The 19,114-nt window shown below is 48.9% G+C and overlaps 1 protein-coding gene across 4 annotated transcripts; it reads left to right on the top strand.

The window, feature by feature from the left end:
- The first annotated feature begins 3,492 nt into the window (after nt 1-3,492).
- On the top strand, nt 3,493-9,366 carry FCRLB (Fc receptor like B). Of its 4 annotated transcripts, none has more exons than XM_077886563.1 (8): nt 3,505-3,642; nt 3,719-3,831; nt 4,713-4,777; nt 5,075-5,095; nt 5,410-5,664; nt 7,190-7,456; nt 8,016-8,294; nt 8,810-9,366. In XM_077886563.1, the coding sequence occupies exons 3-8, from the start codon at nt 4,747-4,749 to the stop codon at nt 9,223-9,225; spliced, it is 1,269 nt and encodes a 422-aa protein (XP_077742689.1). In that variant the 5' UTR covers nt 3,505-3,642; nt 3,719-3,831; nt 4,713-4,746; the 3' UTR covers nt 9,226-9,366. The 4 variants fall into 4 exon arrangements, with proteins under 4 accessions (XP_077742686.1, XP_077742689.1, XP_077742688.1 ...); XM_077886562.1 differs by having other exon boundaries at nt 3,516-3,642; nt 3,735-3,831; XM_077886560.1 differs by lacking the exon at nt 3,719-3,831 and having other exon boundaries at nt 3,493-3,642.
- The last annotated feature ends 9,748 nt before the right edge of the window (nt 9,367-19,114 follow it).

The following is a 19,114-nucleotide window of genomic DNA, read 5'->3' on the forward strand; positions in this document are numbered from 1 at the left end:
AAGCACAGCAAAAGAATATATTTTTTAGGCATTTACACATACATAGGATAAACCTTTTAAAAGAGCATGATAATGGAAACACCAACGTCAGGATAGGAGCTACCTTTGAGGGGCTGATTTGGAGAGACCATGAGGGAGAAACACATAAGTAGATATAAATTATTAGTAACTTAAAAGATCTTATCTGAGCAGGGATTTAGGCCTCCTTTAAATATATATATTTCCCTAAATCATCTTCAAATGCCTGTGTGGTTTCTGCCTTTTTCTTTTCTTAGAGGTAATAAAAACCTGAGTTTATCACCTCCTATGTGGAGTAGTTCTTTCCTTTATTGATCTTCAAGTAAACCATTCCAACCTGTTAAAGACTACTCCAGTGCACTCTCAGTATTGCTGGATTTGGTGAACCTTTGTTTGCTTGTTGACCTGAAAGCCATGATGATGTGTGTTTCACACGTTTTCCCCAGCCTTAATCAGGTCAGACAAAATAGCTAATTTTTTTCAGTACTGAAGAACCTTCATTAATTTGACATTTATGTACCGAGTATTGTGTTATTAGAAAAAAAGAAGGTGCTATAGAAAAAAAAGAATATGAGTTTAGCATGATCTCTGCTCTCAGAGAAGAGTTTATAAAGTCTAAAGTCTTAAAAAGTCTAAGTTGATTGCGCTATGTGTTCCTTTATTCTGTAACACATCTTTGGGAAAGTAAAACAACAGCACAGGGTAGCAAAGGAAACAGTAAGAAAAAAAAAAGAAAAAAGAAACAGCAGAGTGAAAAGGGAACCTATGAAATGGGAGAAAATATTTGCAAACCATATACTTGATAAGGCAGTAACATCCAAAATATATAAGGAACTCATACAATTAAATAGAAAACAAAACAAAATAAATAGAAAAAAACCAAATAACTTGACTTAAAAATGGGCAAAGGACCTGAAGAGACATTTCTAAAAATAAAACCAACAAATGGCCATCAGGTATATGAAAAGGTGCTCACCATCACCCATCATCAGGGAAATGCAAATCAAAACCACACTGAGAGATCACCTCATACCTTTAGAATGGCTAGTATCAAAAAGCAAGAGTTGATGAAGTTGTGGAGGACAGAGAGCCCTGTGCACTGCTGGTGGGAATGCAAACTGGTGCAGCCACTGTGCAAAACAGTGTGAAGGTTCCTCAAAAAATTAAAAATAGAACTACCTTACGAGAGGTGCCTGGGTGGCTCAGTCAGTTGAGCATCTGACTGTGGATTTCGGCTCAGGTCATTATCTCAGGGTTGTGAGATTGAGCTCTCTCTCTCTCTTTCTCTCAAATAAATAAATCTTAAAAAAAAAAAAAGAACTATCTTATGAAGAGGTATATATCTTCTGGGTATGTATTCAAAGGAAACGAAACCAGTATGTCAAAGAGGTACCTGCACTCCCAGGTTCAGTGCAACACTATTCACAATAGCCAAAGTATGGAAACAAACTGAATGCTAAATGTCTATCAAAAGAATGGATGAAGAAAATGTGAGGTAGGTGTGTGTGTGTGTGTGTGTGTGTGTGTGTGTGTGTGAGAGAGAGAGAGAGAGAGAGAGAGAGAGAATCCTGCCATTCACAACATGGATGAACTTGGAAGACATTACTAGGCTAAGAGAAATAAGCCAGATACAGAAAGATAAATATTGCATGATCTCACTTATGCGTGGAATCTGAAATAGTCAAGACTCATAGAAGCAGAGACTAGAATGGTGACTGTCAGAGGCTGGGAGAGAAAGAGAGAGAGAGAGAGAGAGAGAGAGAGAGAGATATGAGGAGTTGCTTCATGAGATTATGGAGGCCGAGAAGTCCCATGCTCTGGCATCTGCAAGCTGGAGACCCAGGAACGTATAATTCAGTCTGAGTCTAAAGGCTTGAAAACCAGGAAAGCCGATGGTGTAAATTCCAGTCCAAGGGCCAGAGGGATGAGATGAGATATCCCAGCACAATCATAGGTGCAGGAAAATTATGGGGGTGGGTAACCAAATTCCTCTTAACTCTGGCTTTTGTTCTGAGAGAGAAAATAATACCTAGAACACAATACAATTTATGTGAATCAATAACAGGAGACATTACTCAAGGATAAACATACGCATGTATACAAGTATATCCAGTAAGCATCACACAATGTGTACTCACGTGGAGGGTAGTGTGCATAGAGGTAAGAAAAAATAATAGAACAAGAGAAGGGACCTGAAAAGCCTACGATGACAAACTGCCACGAGCAGCGGGGACAGGGAACATATTTTGGAGTGAGATGGACTTCTACTCAAATCCCAGCTCTATCACCACCGTTACTAATAATCCTTCCTCAAAGGCCCCCTGTTGGGATTAAATGCAGGGACATGGGGTCTGCCCCCGGTTCAGTGCTCAGGGCTTCAGCACTCACGGAGTGTGAGCTGGTGCCAGCAACAGTAGCTGAAAACATTTTAGTCATCAGGACACTTAGCAGAAGATGGCATATCTTGTCCACAGATTATGCCATGACAGGCTTCAAAGAATTGCTCAGGTAACAAAGGGTAATTGCTACCTTTCTCTGCATTAGCAAAGGGGTGAAGAATTAGAAATTCTGCAGGGAAAAGTCTTGGATGTAGAAAGAGATCCAGCTTGAGGGAAATGCAGAACAAAGCCTAGAATAGAATAAAGATCCGTTGGGTGGGAGAGTCTTCAGGCCAGATTCTGAGCACTGTATGATGGGAACCCTATCGATGAGTCTAGAGATTTTCAGGAAGACTATATACATCTCATGAACTTTTGGTGTAATCAGGTGTCTTGTGCAATCTGGTAAAAAGCCTGAAATCTGTGTTCTGAGTGATAAGAAGTCAAACAGAGACTGTTTGTGTGGAGCTAGGGACAGCTGACAGGTGCATCACATTCTTACTGTAGAAGTGGTGGCCTGGGGCAGATGTCACAGTCCTGGGGCATGACATGGGGAGGCTGTGGATGACGCAGGGAGGCCCACGCTGGCCCCGGGGGAGGAGGCAGGTGGAGTGTGGGGAAGTCTGGCAGCATGGTCTAGCCAAGACACCCCTAAAGCAGGCAGTTTATAAATCTCTGTTCTTACTATCCAGTTCCTCTCTCCCTCCCTCCCTCCCGAGCCCCTTATCAAGCACCTCCTTGCTTTTCAGACCCATATGACTATCTATCTTTTTAAAAAACCCCGCTCTCGGGACACCTGGGTGACTCAAGTCAGTTAAGTGTCTGCCTTCAGCTCAAGTCATGACCCCAGAGTCCTGAGGTGGAGCCCAGCATGGGGCTTCCCGCTAGCAGAGAGCCTACTTCTCCCTCTCTCTCTGCCCCTCGTGCTTGCTCTCTCTGTCTCTCTTTCAAATACATAAATAAAATCTTTAAAAGGAAATTACAAAAATAAAAACCTGCTCTCAAACAGGATCTGAGGTGGCCAGCAGAACTAAACAACCAATCACATTTCCCTTAAGAGGCATTTGCATTTTTAACAAAAACTGTCATATTAAGAGAAACTCTAAGGGGATTCTCAGAATGGAGCTCTGGCCATCAGCAAGGAAGAGGGAGGAGACTGTCTTTAAGAGACTTGACAGTGTTTGATAGTCCTTTTAGTCCACCAGAGTTCCAGAGGAAGGAGGCGCCCCAGGACCGTGCGGCCCAGGTGAGGACAGGACACTGGTCCAAGGAGACATACAATCAGGTTGGAAAATTCATTAAGTATTTACATGAGAATTCAGGTTCCCCATTGCTCAGGGTATGATCGCATGGCTCAGAAAGCACCAGAAGTAGAGCTGGGAGGTGGGATCTGCGAAGTTTCTGAGGGGCCGATGCAGTGACTTCTCTGCCACAGGTGAGGAGTCCTGGAACTGGGGCATGGCTGGGGAAGGCTTGCGGGGATGGCTAGCAGGAAGGCGGGCAGGCACGAGTGAGTGGAGATGCCATAGGGTGAGATCCCTGGGCTGCGTAGGAAAGAATGTTCTCATTTCTGAGGGTTTAAGTTTTCAGGAAGGGGAACCACATTGCATTTTTTTCCATTCTTCATGATAACTTTGGAAGACAGTGATACAGAAGGTGGTCGGTGAATCATGCCCTTCTGTCACTCACCTGTGGGAAGCTGTGAGCTCTGGGTGCAGGGAGCCCAATGTCAACCTCTCAAGGCCTCACACTCCTGTCATCAGGGAGTGAGCAGAACAAGGGCCCCAGGTAGACCTTCAGGACACAGGGAGGTATTTTCCTCAATTGAGGCTTATAGGGCCACCTGAAAGGTGGGGATGATGTGGGACAGAGGTCGATGTCAATGGGAGCCTGAAGGTGGCTGTGTCACCTGCCACAATCCGGGGTTCTATGTGGCTTTCTTGGGCTGCAGAGGGCAAAGGCTCTGCTCAGCATACCTCCTCTACAGGGGTTGGGGTTGGCCTGAGATGTGAGGTGGCCGTAGGGGTGCTAGGTGGGACAGTGCCTGGTGCCTGGGACACCTGAGAGCTGACACTTATCCAGCCCATGTCCTGCTGTCTCCAGTCTCCCCATTTCAGGAATTAGGAATGGGTGGGAGAAGCAGCAATGTCTTCCAGGGCTCAGGAGTCAACACCGGTCAGCATTCCCAGCAGTAACATAGGGACAATAATTGTATCGGTCTCTTTGGTTGTTGTGAGGATGAAAAATGAATTACGACACGTTGCTAAGGGAAAAAGAGAGCAGCAGTTGAACAAAGCACTTAAACATTTATTGCAGACATCGTGCTGCAGCTGCTGTGGGCCGGGCCAGCATGTGGCCACTGACAGCCCTTCTGCTCCTGGGTGAGTCCTCAGTGCATGGACAGCGGCAAAAGGACTTGGGCTGTGGGGTGAGTGTGGCCCAAGGCTGTGTGTGCATGTGTTTTGTGCATTGCACGCTTTGGGGAACATTCCTCATTTCCAAACAGCAGTTCATTATCTATTTTTCGAGGATCAAGAGAAGGGGGCTTTCTCAGAGCCAGGAAAAGTAAAGGCAAAAGAAAAACAGGTCTTGAGACTCCCAGAGCTTTTCCTATGGTCAAAGGTCCCTTACTTTCCTCTCATCCCCAACATTCTTCTGCTTCAATTCTCATTCTGCAGTTCCAAGCAGCGGGCAAGCTGGTGAGTCTCCCCCATCCCTCAACCCAGTTTCCTACAATTTCCACACCAACCCCCCTGGGTGACCTGCTTGGATACTCCCCACTTCTCAATGTCTTCTCAATCCCCATGACCCCAGTTTGCCTCTATGCACCTCGAAATGGGTACCGGTGGATTGTAGTCCGGTGCGGTGTCTCCTCCCACGGGGATGGTTTAGCAATGTGGGCCGGATCCTGGAAGCCGGGGTTTTCTCAGAGTGGCCCACCCCAGACCACATCTTGGGCACCTCATCTTGATTCTCTTCCCCGCATTGCCCCCTCTTACACGCCCCCCCCCAGCTACTCTGGAGAAGCCCATATTGTCTCTACACCCACCCTGGACCACAATCTTCAAGGGGGAGCGGGTGACCCTGCGATGTGATGGGTACCACCCTCTGCTCCTGGAGCTCCGGCCCATCAGCACTCTCTGGTACTTGGGCCACCTACTTCTGCCCTCTCACAAGAAGAGCATCGAGGTGCAGACCCCAGGGGTGTATCGATGCCAGACACGGGGAGCACCTGTCAGTGACCCCATCCACCTCTCTGTTTCCAACGGTGAGTGCTTGAACATGGGGGCAGGGGCTCCACGCATCTCCTCTGGCCATATTGGTCCCCCAATGGGAGAGAACACTGGGCCACTCCCACTGGGGTGGGAAATGGGGATTATCTTGAGTCTCTGGAGCAGGCAGCGCCCTGCGTGGCACTCTGTGTGAGAGACACCATGAGGCTTGCCTGGCCCCAGAGGTCCCCTTGCCCCTCTGCCATAGAGGGAGGCAAATAAACGTTTGTGCTTATTTATGAGACTAGCTCAAGACCTGGGATACTGGATGGGGAGCCATGGGGGAGGGGTCAGGGATGGAAAGGGCAAAGCAAAGGGGTGGGGAGTGAAGGTTCCTGTGTAGACTGGGTGCAGCAGGGAGAATCACTCCTGAATGAACAGCAAGATGCTTCTCTGCGCTTTCCAGCAGCCACATAGGGACAATGATTGTATCTGTCTTTGGCCATTGTGAGGATGAAAAACGAATTATGACATATTGTTAAGGAAAAAAGAGAGCAACAGTTGAACAAAGCACTTAAAAGTTTACTGCAGGCATACACGTGTACATAGGCGTCAATTCAGAAGCTGACTTCTTGGGGTCACTTAAAGGATTTCAAAGCAGGATAAGAAAATAGCAGTAGTTTGTTCTTTAGCTTCCGGGATTAGCTACTTTGTAGGGAATATTATATCATCTCAGCCTGATAGGCCACAATTTGTATTCAGAACTCAAAGATAATCACTTAGCATTTACACACATTTCATGTGCATACTCTGCGGTTTCTTGTTTGGAAACTGATAGTACAGATAAGATACTGGCCATGAGAGGAGGTGGTTACCATTTGTGGAATAGAATAGGAAACTGATTGTGTCTGTTACTTGCAGAATTCTTTCTCAAAGTAAAATTCCTAAAAATGGCATCCGGAACATGTTAGGGTTATACAAGGGTTAGCTCTGCTGGGTTGGGGAAGCTTTCTGGAGGAGAAAAAGTTGAAGGCTAGATCTACAGGACAAGTAGGCCTCAAGTAAAACAGGTGTGTGTGTGTGTGTCTTGGGGGGGGGGGTCTTATTGACAGGTGCAAAGGCCCTGGGCTCACAGCAGGTCCAGTGCTCCCAACAGGTATATTGGGTGTGGCTGGACCTAGCCTGCATTAGGAGTGGGAGGTGGGGACAGTGAGGGAGACACTGGGCAGGTGACAATACTGAGATGGTGCTGGAAAAGTAACTAGGGGCCAGGTGAGGAAGGCATCCTGAGCAGTGTAATGCCATTCTGATGGCCGTTACTCTGTGATGAGGCTGGAGCCAGCTGAGAACCGGGCATCTTTGCCTTCCTTCCTCATCCTTACTGGAACACGGGGGGGGTTGGGGGGGGTGGGGGGGGTGGTTGCTTTACCTCCCCCTCACCTGGCAAGGCATCCAGCTCCGCCCTCCTGGGCCGCCTGCAGCCGGGAGGGGGGGAGCCACTGTGCAGGGGAGGGGGAGAAGGGTGGGACCCCCCAGGCCTGGGCTTCTCCTGGAGTCAGGCCTGCCACGGTGACTGTCTAGACTGGCTGATCCTGCAAGTGCCCTACGCTGCGGTGTTCGAGGGCGAGCCGCTGGTCCTGCGCTGCCGCGGCTGGTACGACAAGCCGGTCTACAAGCTGCACTACTACCACGAGGGCCGGGCGGTGCGCTACTTCCACGCGAGCGCCAACTACTCGGTGCCGCAGGCGCGCGCGGGCGACAGCGGGCGCTACCAGTGCTCCGGCACCATGCGCCTCCCGGTGGAGAGCGCGCCCATGTTCTCCGCCAAGGTGGCCGTGACCGTGCAAGGTGGGCGACCCCTGCGGCCCGGGACTGGGCAGACGAGCCCTGGGCACTTCTGCGGCGGGAGCCCGGCCGGGCAGGGAGGCCGGAGGCTCATTTCTCCCCTAGTCCACGCGCGCTCTCGCCTCTCCTCCGCCGGGAAGGCGCCCCTGATGCGCAGCCTGCGTGGGACGAGGGTCCCTTCCCTCCCGCGCAGCTGCGGCTCCTACTCCGGGTGTGGGGGCCCTAGAGCCCGCCGCGGTGTCCAAGCCCCAGCCGGAGGGCGGGGCAGCGGTAGGGGTCCCTGGGGGGGCGGGGGGCCCGCTCGGAGCGCACCCCCCTCCAGGCCGGGGGCCCCGAACTGGGTGTCCCGCGGGATGGGACGGGAAGCTTCGGGCCGCTCCCCCTCCCCCTTGGCAAGCGCTCCCCGTCCTCGCAGGCTCCCTCCCTACCCCCCCCGCCCCCTCTCGGTGCCCTGGGCCGCGGGGTCCCTCGAGGGAAACCGGCGGTGCCGCGGCGCGTGGACACGCGGGCCCCCCGCGCCGGCCCACGGCGCCCCCTGAGCGCCCGGCGCCCCTCTCCGCAGAGCTGTTCCCCGCGCCGGTGTTGACGGTGACCGGCAGGGCGGAGGCCCGCGGCGGGGTGGCCGTGCGCTGCGAGACCCGCCTGCACCCGCACCGGCGCGACACGCCGCTGCAGTTCGCCTTCTACAAGTACAGTCGCCCGGTGCGCCGCTTCGACTGGGGCGCCGAGTACACGGTCCCCGAGCCCGAGGTCGACGAGCTCGAGTCCTACTGGTGCGAGGCCGCGACCGCCACGCGGAGCGTCCGGAAACGCAGCCCTTGGCTGCAGCTCGCGGGGCGCGGTGAGTGAGCGCACCCTCCCCGGACGCCCCCCACCCCTGCCACCCCCCGCGGGCCGCCCGGCCCGCGCCTCCGCACCCTTCTCCCTCGCGCCACCCGGCCCTCCCGGCTCACCGTCTCCTCCTCCCTCCCCTCCCTCCTCCCCTCTCCATCCCCGACCTCCTCCCTCTCCCTCCTCCCTTCCCCTCTCTCCTCGCCACCCCGTCTCCTCCTCCGTTCTCCCTCCTCCCTTCTCCCTCCTCCCTCTTCCCTCCCCATCCCTTCCTCCTCCCTCTTCCCTCCTTCCCTCTCCCTCCCCATCCCCTCCCCCTCCTCCCCTCCCTCCCTTCTCTCCTCCCCTCCCCTCCGACCTCTCACCCTCCTCCCTCCTCCCCTCCCTCCTCCTCTTCACCGGGTCCGCCGGCCGTCCTCCCGCGCCTTCCCCGCGCTCCACCCCGGCCCCTACCGCCCTGGCCCGCGGGCGCCGCAGGGTGGGAGAGTGAGTGCGGCCGTGGGTCCCGCTGTGCTGCGCCCGCAGGGTCCGCGCTGCCCTCGGCGTCCAGCACCGCCCAGGCTCCCCGGGCCGCAGCGTTGGCGCCGGGCGGCCAGCCGCTGTCCTTCAGGAAGCCCCCGGTGTCCAGATCGGCCCCGTCGGTCACCTCCGTCCCCAACGCCACGTCGCCGGGGCTGCAGGGCCCCGCGGGCAGAGCCCCCACGGCGAGGCCACCAGCCTGCGCCCTGCCGGCGCCCTCGGAACCGCCCGCTGGAGCCCTGAAACCCGACGTGGACCTTCTGCTGCAAGAAATGCAGCTGCTCAAGGGCCTTCTGAGCCGCGTGGTCCTGGAATTGAAGGAGCCGCCGGCCTTCCCAGAGCCCAGGGCAACGCTCCAGACCCCCGCCCCCCGCTTCGCTGCGAGCCCGGGAGCCCCCGAGACCACCGCGGTGGAGAGCTGAGGCCGGGGAGCCCCCCTCCAGGCTCCCGCGCCTGCGTCTCCCGGCTTCCCACCCGCGGGGACCTGGCCAGGCCTCTCTGCTCCGCGCCTTTGGCGGCCTTGGTGTGGGCGGGTCTCCGTGTCCCCGGGCGCCCTGGAGCATCCCCGTAGGCCTGTCCTCGGTTCTCCTCCCCTCCCAGGACTCCCCTTCTGTCATTTCCTACCTGGAGGTTTGGAGGTTTCTGTTGGCAAGTTTTAGGCACCCTTAGCTTTTCAGAGGTGCCCACCCGGTACACATTTCAGCACAGGCAATATCGGGGTATTTAAGGTCATTGAGATAATAATGAACCCTTTGGAATCTTTGAGGGTCAAGTTGGAACTATTCATAATGGATTTAATGTTAATTTTTAAAAAAGACTTTCAGGGGCCTCTCTGGGTGGCTCATTCAGTTAAGCATCTGCCTTTGTGTTGGCTCTTGATCTCAGGGTCCTGGGATAGAGCCCCACCTTGGGGGACTCTCTGCACAGGAAGGAAGTTTGCTTCTCCCTCTCCATCTGCCCGCCTCCCCCACAATGCACTCTCTCTTTCTCTCAAATAAATAAAAATATTTAAAAAGTATATTCTTCAAAAGCATTGATATAGGGGGGATCCCTGGCTGGCTCGGCTGTTTAACGCCTGCCTTTGGCCGAGGGCGCGGTCCTGGAGTCCCGGGATGGAGTCTGGTGTCGGGCTCCCAGCATGGAGCCTGCTTCTCCCTCCTCCTGTGTCTCTGCCCCTCCCCTCTCTCTATGTCTATCATAAATAAATCCTTAAAAAAAAAAAAAAAAGCATTGATAGAGGAAAGACATTGAGGTTCAAAGCTGAAGGCTAAGAAAAAATTGTTGAGACGTCTTTGGTGCAAAAAGGTGATTTTATTTAAAGCACAGGGACAGGACCCGTGGACAGAAAGAGCTGCACCAGGGTTGTGCGGAGTGGCCCATTATATACTTTCAAGTTGGGAGAGCCTTAGGGAGAGCATAAGTCTCTGAGGAATTTTGGAAGCAAGGTTTCCAGGACCTTGAGGGCGACTAGCTCTTGTTGGGAAAAGATCATTTATGACCATCTAATACAGCCTGAGTCATGAGACCCTTCAGATGTACATTGGTGGACCATATTCATGGGGGATGGTCGCCGACACATATCTTGGGGTGTAGAGATAAAGGAAATTTCTAAAGGAATTTTTATATGTTAAAGTAGACTCACAGGATCCTGAGGGTCGGGCTAGGATTGCCATCTTGCCCTTAGCAACTGTCAACATCAAGGTAGTTGAGTCCCTAGAGGAAGGTCACTCTGTCTGCTTCAAGGACCTGTCAGTGGGCTGTGAGTAGTAAGGAAATGTACTGATTTTTCTTCTCCCTTTGTTTTCCACATCAGCATCATTAAAAAAAAAAATAGAGACTTTCAGTTGTATTTCTGATGAGTTTATACCCCAAAGTTCCAGATTTCATATAGTTTTAGAAGGAAAGGTATTTGTGTGGCTTGCTCAGATTATAAGAATCAGAGTTCTGTGAGACTCCCCCAGATGTTCCTCCTGCCCCAGTGGAGCTGAACAGACTGATAGGCTCTAGTAGCAGCAGACAGGCCAGGCTCTCTTTAGCCATAACTTAAAAAAGTGATACTCTTTACATTTCGAAATTTCTTTGAATAAAGTTTTTTTTTCTTTGAAGAAAGTTTTAAGACAAATCCTTAAAATTGAGGAATTCTAGTTTTTAGCTTTTTTTTTTCTTTATTCCCCTACCAGCCACTTCAACCCTAACACAACCTAGACACAACATGACCTGATCCCTATTCCACCCTGCCTGGTGACTTTATTGTTACTTGAAGGTTAAAAGCAAGATGCCATGTCAGTTGTAACCTCAGAGATGTGTTCACTACAAGCCCCATTTTCATGAGTCCCCCATCTCCCCGCCAGAGCCCTTCCTTCTCTGAAGGGCTGGTGTGACTTGTTTCCAGAGGGTCACTGGGTTCATACCCTTCATCAAGTAAGCGGCACTGATAACAGCTCTTTCACTTCTAACTTGAACTTGGTCACAACCTAATTTCCCCTTTCTTGTTGAGTGACTAACCAGAATGACATCAATATCCTTCATCATATTCTTCACCATATTATTAAAAAATCACTGACGTTTTATGGGGAAGAAGGCAGACAGGTACATACATAAATTACAATGCCATGTGATAAGTGCTCTCTGACACATTATGGGAATTCAGAGGAGGAAGATGAATCTTGAAAGAAGAGTAAGAATTCAAATGAAGATGTGACAAAAGGTTGAGAGTAGGGTAGGCTGTGGACACAAACACATGGAGACTTGAAAGACCTTCTTGTGTTTGTACAGCTGCAAATAATGGAGGGTGGTTGGAGAATTGTGTGTGTTTCTCTGCAGGGAGGTGAATTTTAGGGACAAGGGGACGGGAGATGAACATAGAGAAGTAAAGGGGGATCAGAACTTGAAAGTCTTGTTAAGAAGTCCTTCACCATGTTGGATATTTGGGATGGGTATTTGGAAGCGTTCTTTATTGAAGGTATCAATAAGCCTAATTGGAGGAGATGTCAACTTAAAATCAGAAAAAAAGAATCAATTAAACTGATCTCAGTGAACATTTGCATTTTCCTGAGAAGGCATGTCCAGGCCCCTATAACCCAGCAGTGGGTTCTGGTTTACAAGAATCTTTGTAGCTCTGATTTCCAGCTTTCTAAAGCAGGCTCAAAAAATAAAAATTAAAAAAATAAAAATAAAAAAATAAAGCAGGCTCATCTCTCTTCTCAGAACTCCCGAGACCATGATTTCCCTGGCTAACCTCATGCTACTCCGGGGGTGAGACTCCTTCCTCCTTCTGATTTTGTTCCCTTGAAGTTTCTGCCATCTCTGAATTAGATAGGAAGTGACCAGTTTTAGTGCCAAGAGGCTTAGTAATCAAAGGATCGCAAGTCAACCCTCCCCCAAAACCAAAGAAACCAGTTGATTATTTTTCAAGAGAAAAAATTGAAGACAGAACATGAGAGATTCCTAACTCTGGTAAACGAACAAGGGGTGATGGAAAGGGAGGTGGGCAGGGGGTGGGGGTGACTGGGTGACAGGCACTGAGGGGGGCATTTGATGGGATGAGCACTGGGTGTTATGCTATATGTTGGCAAATTGAATTCCAATTAAAAAAAAAAAAGGAAAAAAGGAAAAAATTGAAATAGGCCCTCACAGGAGAGCTAGTATGCCAGGTATCTCCTTTACTCACTCCCTGTTAGCAGTCCCAATACCTTTCTGTTTGTCCTGCCATCTACCTCTCTTTTGTACTAGAGATGTGGGAGATAGGGAGGAACAAGAACTTAAGGGGGGGTGGGAGAGCTCGACCCATCTGCCCTCTAGAACACTTTTAAGTCCCCAGCTCTCATAGATCACCCCCAACAACACCTGTTACTGATCTCCAGGAAGGGTTACACTATAAAAATAGCAGGAAATACCAGACAGGCAACTAACTGGCCATGCCAGTCTGCAGGAAGAAATGACCCCATCCAGCCTCTGGTTGAGGTTCCAACATGCATTTAGGGAAACAGAGGCTAGTTGGCCCAGGTTGCCCAAGGAGAACTTAGAGCTCATTCTGAAGCAGAAAGATAGCTGCAAAATGCTGGAGAAGCCTGGGGAGGAATTTGCTTCTCTCTGGTTCTCTGATCAGTTCCATGCCTCAGACTCAGGTCTCAGACCCTAAACCAGATTCCAGACCGGAACCCGGATGTCTGACCTCAGAGAGCAGAGAGGATCCTAGCAAGTTGCCCCATTTTGGATCTCAGCCTCCCTGAGTCTCAGTCTCTTGTCTCGTCTTAAGTCTATGGAAAGAGGGAACTCTTTGAGTTCTTACACTTAAGGACTTTTTCCTTAAGAGATTGAATCAAAACCTCTGGGTTAGAGTCCAAACTCTCTATCATGGGCTATGGAGCCCATTAGCCCTGTACTGCAGTCACACTGACCACTTGCTCTCTCCCCAACACACCAGCCCCTTGCCCACCTCTATGCTTTGACATAGACTCTAGCCTCAACCCTCTGGAGGGCTGCTCAGGCCTTCTGAGCCCAAGAGTCCTCATCTGCAAAATGAGGGAAATAACAGTAACCTTTCGGGGAGAGACAGACAGATTCTTTCCTTACTAGAAGTTTTAAGACAGAGGATGCTAAGGTGCTTAGAAGCACAGAGGATGGACAGTAAGCCCCAAGTGGTGGTTCACAAATTATTTCTTGGGGAGATGACATCTGCTAGTCTCCAGTGATGGAGTATTAGATTGTTTCTAAAATTTTGCTGGTTTACATTATACTACACTACCCCTATATCTTTATTTTTTTTAAAGATGTATTTATTTATTTGAGAGCAGGGGAAGGAAGAGAGGGAGAGAATTCAAGAAGAATCCCCACTGAGCCCAGAACCCTACACGGCTTGATCCAGCTTGAGATCATCACCTGTGCTGAAATCAGGAGTCAGATGCTTAACCAACTGAGCCACCCAGGCACCCCACCCCTATATCTTTAGGTATGTATTTGACTATATCTGTGGGACAAACGCCTAGAAGTAGAATTGCCAGATTTTATATTACATTTTAATAGATATTGTCAAAGGATCCCTGGGTGGCTCAGCAGTTTAGCCCCTGCCTTCTGTCCAGCGCGTGATCCTGGAGTCCCACATCGGGCTCCCTGCATGGAGCCTGCTTCTCCCTCTGCCTGTGTCTCTGCCTACCTCTCTCTCGCTTTCTCTGTGTCTCTCATGAATAAATAAATAAAATCTTTAAAAAAATAATATATTGTCAAATTACTCCTTAAAGAGATTGTAGCAATTTGAACTTCCACTAGTTATGTATGAGAGAGTTTGTTTCCCATACCCTTGTCAAGAGAGCACACCATCATACTTTTATTTCTTAATTAGACCCAGAGAACCTCTTAACTCTTTATCCACTGTTCAGTGTTCCCACTGGATCCTGAACCATTGCTAACCTTGGGTCATGTAGCAGCCCAGCTATACGGTCCCTCTGGAGTCAATGCCACTGTTTGTAATGCTGCTCATCCATCTTCTGAATTACTTGCTCATTGGTCCATAGTTAACTAAGGGAAATGCACTCCTGACTATACTTACTCATTAAGTGCAGCCTTTCTGCCAAGAAGAGCTCTTATTTCCAACACACACTACAGTTAGCCCATATTGATTTAGCTTTGTCCTCCAGCCACTGCACTTGCAAAGAGAATTGATTTCAATGCTTGACATCCTCCTCACAATAAGAGGCCTCATATAATTGTCTATCCCTGATCCAGCTAACATCTAAGGCAAAAGAATAGGAGTGATACACTTTTAATTTTTTCAGTTCAAAGGAGCCAATCTTATTGCAGTGATGCTGGAGATGATCATTCTCTGACTCCCTTAAAGTTAATACGCCCCTAATGTAGCATGCTAAGTTATAATAGCCGCGCTAATTAGCTTTGGACCTGAGGTAGCAGAGGGCAGAGATTTAAAATCCTGTCTCAGGAGTTCAGACTTGAGTTCAAATATAATTTTTATTACTTACCAGCCATGTAGCCTTGAGCAAGAGACTTTGTTTCTGAAGTTCTGTTTCCTCACCTGTAAAGCAGAATAGTAATAATATCTGCCTTATAGAATTGCTAGAAGGATTAAAAGTGATTATGCAAGCAACCTATCTATGACATAAAAGCAGTAAATTATTATGACTGTAATTCACTAAATCTAAAACGACATTGATTTCAGGATGCACCGTTAAAGAGAACACTAAGAAAGGAAATCACACCATCTCATTGCACAATGGCCTTTAGGTTTAATTAGAAATTACATATTTTAAATATTATAAATCATTCTTATACAGTCATAAAAAGGAAAATATAAGGGAAATAAACTGGGTAACATATTCCTAAAACTTTTCACTTTCAGAGTCTGACATTTCTTTTTTAAAAGATTTAATTTTGGGACGCCTGGGTGGCTCAGTGGTTGAGTGCCTGCCTTTGGCCCAGGGCGTGATCCTGGAGACCTGGGATCGAGTCCCAAGGTTGGGCTCCCTGCATGGAGCCTGCTTCTCCCTCTGCCTGTGTCTCTGCCTCTCTCTCTCTCTCTCTTTCTCTGTGTGTCTCTCATGATTAAATAAATAAAAATCTAAAAAAAATTAATTTTAATTCCAATATGGTTAACACCTGCAGAGTCTGACTTTCCTAAATCACCTTTTGACTCAAATTCATCACTGTCCATATTTTCCTACTCTCATAACATGTTCTTTCCTATGAAGAGCATTAGTAATGCAGTGTTCTTTAAAAAGAAGCCCCCCAAAAGAGTAAAGATCATTGTTGCCAGACTTTTAAGCTGGTTTTGCAATTATCTGGGGCTGACTTCTGACTTCTGCTTCAGGAATGTTGCTAAACTTGTCTGATTAATCACTCACTTTACCTCTCCTCACAACCTACAATTGTTTCACTGTGGTCTCTGGCTTTTCTGAGCACATCTCCAGCTGTTCTACATCTGGCTTAACATGTGGGACTTAGAACTGACTCTAGTGCCCCAGGTGGGTGTGTCTGGGGAGAATAAGACAGGAAAGCAGAATTTTATTTTTATTTTTTACAATTAAGCAATTGCACTCATGACAGGATGTCAAAGCGATATTTCGTGATACAATAGACGTGAAATTCTGAAACCAGATTATCACATACACAATTTACAGAGGAAATGGTGGAGGATCTGTTCCCTGACTTCTGGACTCTGAAGTCACATCCAGGAGATTAAAAGGGGTTGGAGCACGGATAAGAGAGAGGACGTGTAAAAGAGATTCCTTTGGCATGATGTGAGTTCCCATCACAATTCTTTGTCATAATGACGAGGTGTGGGAAGCTCCCCACATCTCCCTCAAGCCTAATGAGGAAGATGTCCATGGGGTCACCCAAGGAGGTCTGAAATGTGTTCCCTGGCTTTGGGAGACACCCGGACGGCGCCTGACTCACCCCTAAGAAGGTTAAGGTGAGCCATGGCTGTTGGATAGACAAGCCGGTTTGGGGATCAGCCTGTGCTAGAGTACCCCGGAGCAAAGCGGGTCCCTGCATTTCCCCGGTTCCTGAAAGACAGAGCCTGAAACCGGCAATCCAAGGGTTGATAGGACTAGTCCCAGCTACAGAATACATTCAACTACAACTGTGCTTTCCTTTGCCTTTAAGTATCCCTGACTCTCCTCCCTGGGGAGGCAGAGATGTGGCTTGCCCTCCCTCCCGTAGTTGTCCCCTCATTTGGCTGCCCTGTGGAATAGATCCTTTCCCTGCTGGATACCTGTCTCAGTAATGGTCTTTGTTGTGCTTGGACAGAGGAACTTGAATTTGGTTACAAGCTGGCAGGCAGTTGTCTTGGTTCCTGTCCATAAGGCCACTGGGAGGGATTGACAAAGTCACCAAAAAGCTGAAGGTGAATCTGAATTCCAGGAGCTGAGGGAAGAGGTGCAAGTGAACACCTGGAGGCGAGATGCACAAAGCATCTGCCCTGAATACAGACAGGACCACAGGAGAGCAGTCCTCCGAAATAAACATCTCCAAAAAGTCTACAGAAGTACCTGAAAAAGACATTAGGTTTTGAAGCTGGTGGCCAAGAAAGAATTCTTGAGACGCCTTTGGTGTAAAAAGGTGGTTTTATTAAAGCACGGGGCGGACCCGTGGGCAGAAGGGCCTGCACTGGGGTCGTGAGGAGTGGCCCATTATATACTTTCAAGTTGGGAAGGGGCTAAAGAGAGCCTGTAAGTCTCTGAAGAATTTTGGAAGCAGGGTTTCCAGGCCCTTGAGGGGGCTAGCTGTTGTTGGGAAAGGGTCATTTATGACCATCTAATACAGCCTTAGTCATGAGACCCTTCAGATGTGTGTCAGTGAGCCAACTGCTTTGGGGATGATCACAACCTGTTTGTTGCAGGATAGAGATAAAGGAAATTTCTGAAGGAATTTTATGTATTAAAGTAGGCTTACAGGATCCTGCGGACCGGACTAGGATTGCCTTTTGTTCTTAGCAAAGTATCAACACCGAGGCAGTTGAGTCCCTAGAGGAAGGTCACTCGGCCTGTTTCAAGAACTTGTCAATGGGCTGTAGGCAGTAAGGAAATTTAATAATTTTTCTCCTGCCTTTGTTTCCTGCATTAGTACCCATGGGAAAAAGCATCCGATTAAGTGACCTGCCAAGTTCAGAGAGCAGAAAACTGCCCAGGTACATAAGAACTTTCTGTTTCTTTACCCATCTTCTCTCCCTTCCCTCTTCTCTCCAACTCTGGCTTAGGTGAGAAACAATGGAAACATCCTAATGAGAGAGGGAGGGGGAGGAGGTGTGGGAGGAGAAGAGCGGAGGGAGGCCAACTAGCTCCTTTCCCAAGTCTGGCCCTCAGCTGGGTAAGTAAGAGGACTAAGATCTATCTTTGAATTAAGACTGAAGTCTGACTAACATGAAGCTCTGGGCATCCTAATTTATAAATTAGAATTATGCTTGTGACCTAAAGTCATTATAGGACTATCCATTTCCAAGAGAAGCAGAAAAATCATGAATTGTCTCAAACATGAATGTACATGTGAACCAGCCAGTGTTCTTCTGCAGAGGCAGGTTATGATTCAGTGGGTCCAGGGTGCGGCCGGAGATCCTGCATTTCTAACCAGTACTGCTGGTTCTTGGGCCACACTTCAAGTAGCAAAGTGCTGCGAGCAGGGAAAGATTACCCCATTGAATAAAGTTTAAATGGATTTTGAAAAGATTAAGAAGTTGCATTTTGATTACGACACAGGTTGTACTTTCAACATACAAGTCATCCACTTTCTTTAATTTTTTTAAGCAGAGCATCAGGAGGGAATATATTGTCCCTGTTTTTAAAAAGTCGTCGTATATAGCAAAATGTTCAAGTCAACTTTCAGTTGCCGCCTTCCCACTCCCTCGGTGGTTACAGAGGTCACTGCTGTTTAACAATTTGGTGTGTACTCTTCTAGGCCTTTAAAAAACCAAAAGTATATTGTGTGGATCAGAATTCAATTTTGGAGAACAGAATCCACTCCAGCTGGATTAAGTAGGAAGGAATTTATTGTATAGTATTTAACAGCCTACAGAATAGTTGGGAGAGATGAAGAAACATCCTAATTTGAGTTTTCAGCAAAGCCTCCCAGGATCAGGCCACTATAGGACTCGCTGTTGGTCCAGGATCAGGAAAGTACTACTCAAGGACCACTGGGACGGGCTATGATCAGAGAAACAGCCAAGATAAGAAAGAAGCTATGATTTCTGGGAGCACCAGGATGGAACCTTGTCTGCTCTACAGTCCAAGAAGTGGATGCCCAGGGTCCTGCGTCTTTGCACCACTGGGCTGGATCCCAGATGCTGGGATCTCTGCGGTGACTGCTCCAGAAAACTCAAAAGCCTCTCCAGACCCTGCTCCCAGAAGTGACAAAAGCTGCAGAAGTACAGCCTCTTCTCCGCTTTCACCTTCCACATGTTGTCCAAAGGCTTCTGAGTGGCCAGACCAAAGCTGGGCCCCACACTTCGTGGCAAGGGGAGCTCTCCATCCCTTTCAGCTTTCCAAGCTCTGCTGCTCAGAAAGGCACTTGAGGAGGTAGTGAAGTGAACATTGACCCCATGTCCAGAGATGGCACAGGGGTAGGTGAGTCCTAGAATTTACTGCTGCAAGGGACCTGGAGATTTAGTCCAACTTGTTGATTCTAGAGATAGGGATGGAGTTCCGGAGAATAAAGGTTCGTGGTGGGGGTAGAAACAGACATGGGGTTTTGGGGGCAGAAGGACAGCAGCTTTTCCAGGGCCCCAGTGATTTTGTCTAGCTTCATTAAGTTTTCTCGCCTGCAAACCCACCTGCGAGATTGTTTCCATCTGCGGCATCCTTCTTT

This window comes from Canis aureus, chromosome 38 (genome assembly GCF_053574225.1).
Source record: "Canis aureus isolate CA01 chromosome 38, VMU_Caureus_v.1.0, whole genome shotgun sequence".
NCBI classification, from domain to species: domain Eukaryota; kingdom Metazoa; phylum Chordata; class Mammalia; order Carnivora; family Canidae; genus Canis; species Canis aureus.

What these genes read in the sequence shown, in the direction of transcription:
- FCRLB (XM_077886560.1), top strand. Translation starts at nt 4,747, where the DNA reads ATGTGGCCACTGACAGCCCTTCTGCTCCTGG. An exon ending in TCCAAGCAGCGGGCAAGCTG is followed by an intron (nt 5,096 to 5,409) that starts GTGAGTCTCCCC and finishes GCCCCCCCCCAG; the next exon opens with CTACTCTGGAGAAGCCCATA. An exon ending in CCACCTCTCTGTTTCCAACG is followed by an intron (nt 5,665 to 7,189) that starts GTGAGTGCTTGA and finishes GTGACTGTCTAG; the next exon opens with ACTGGCTGATCCTGCAAGTG.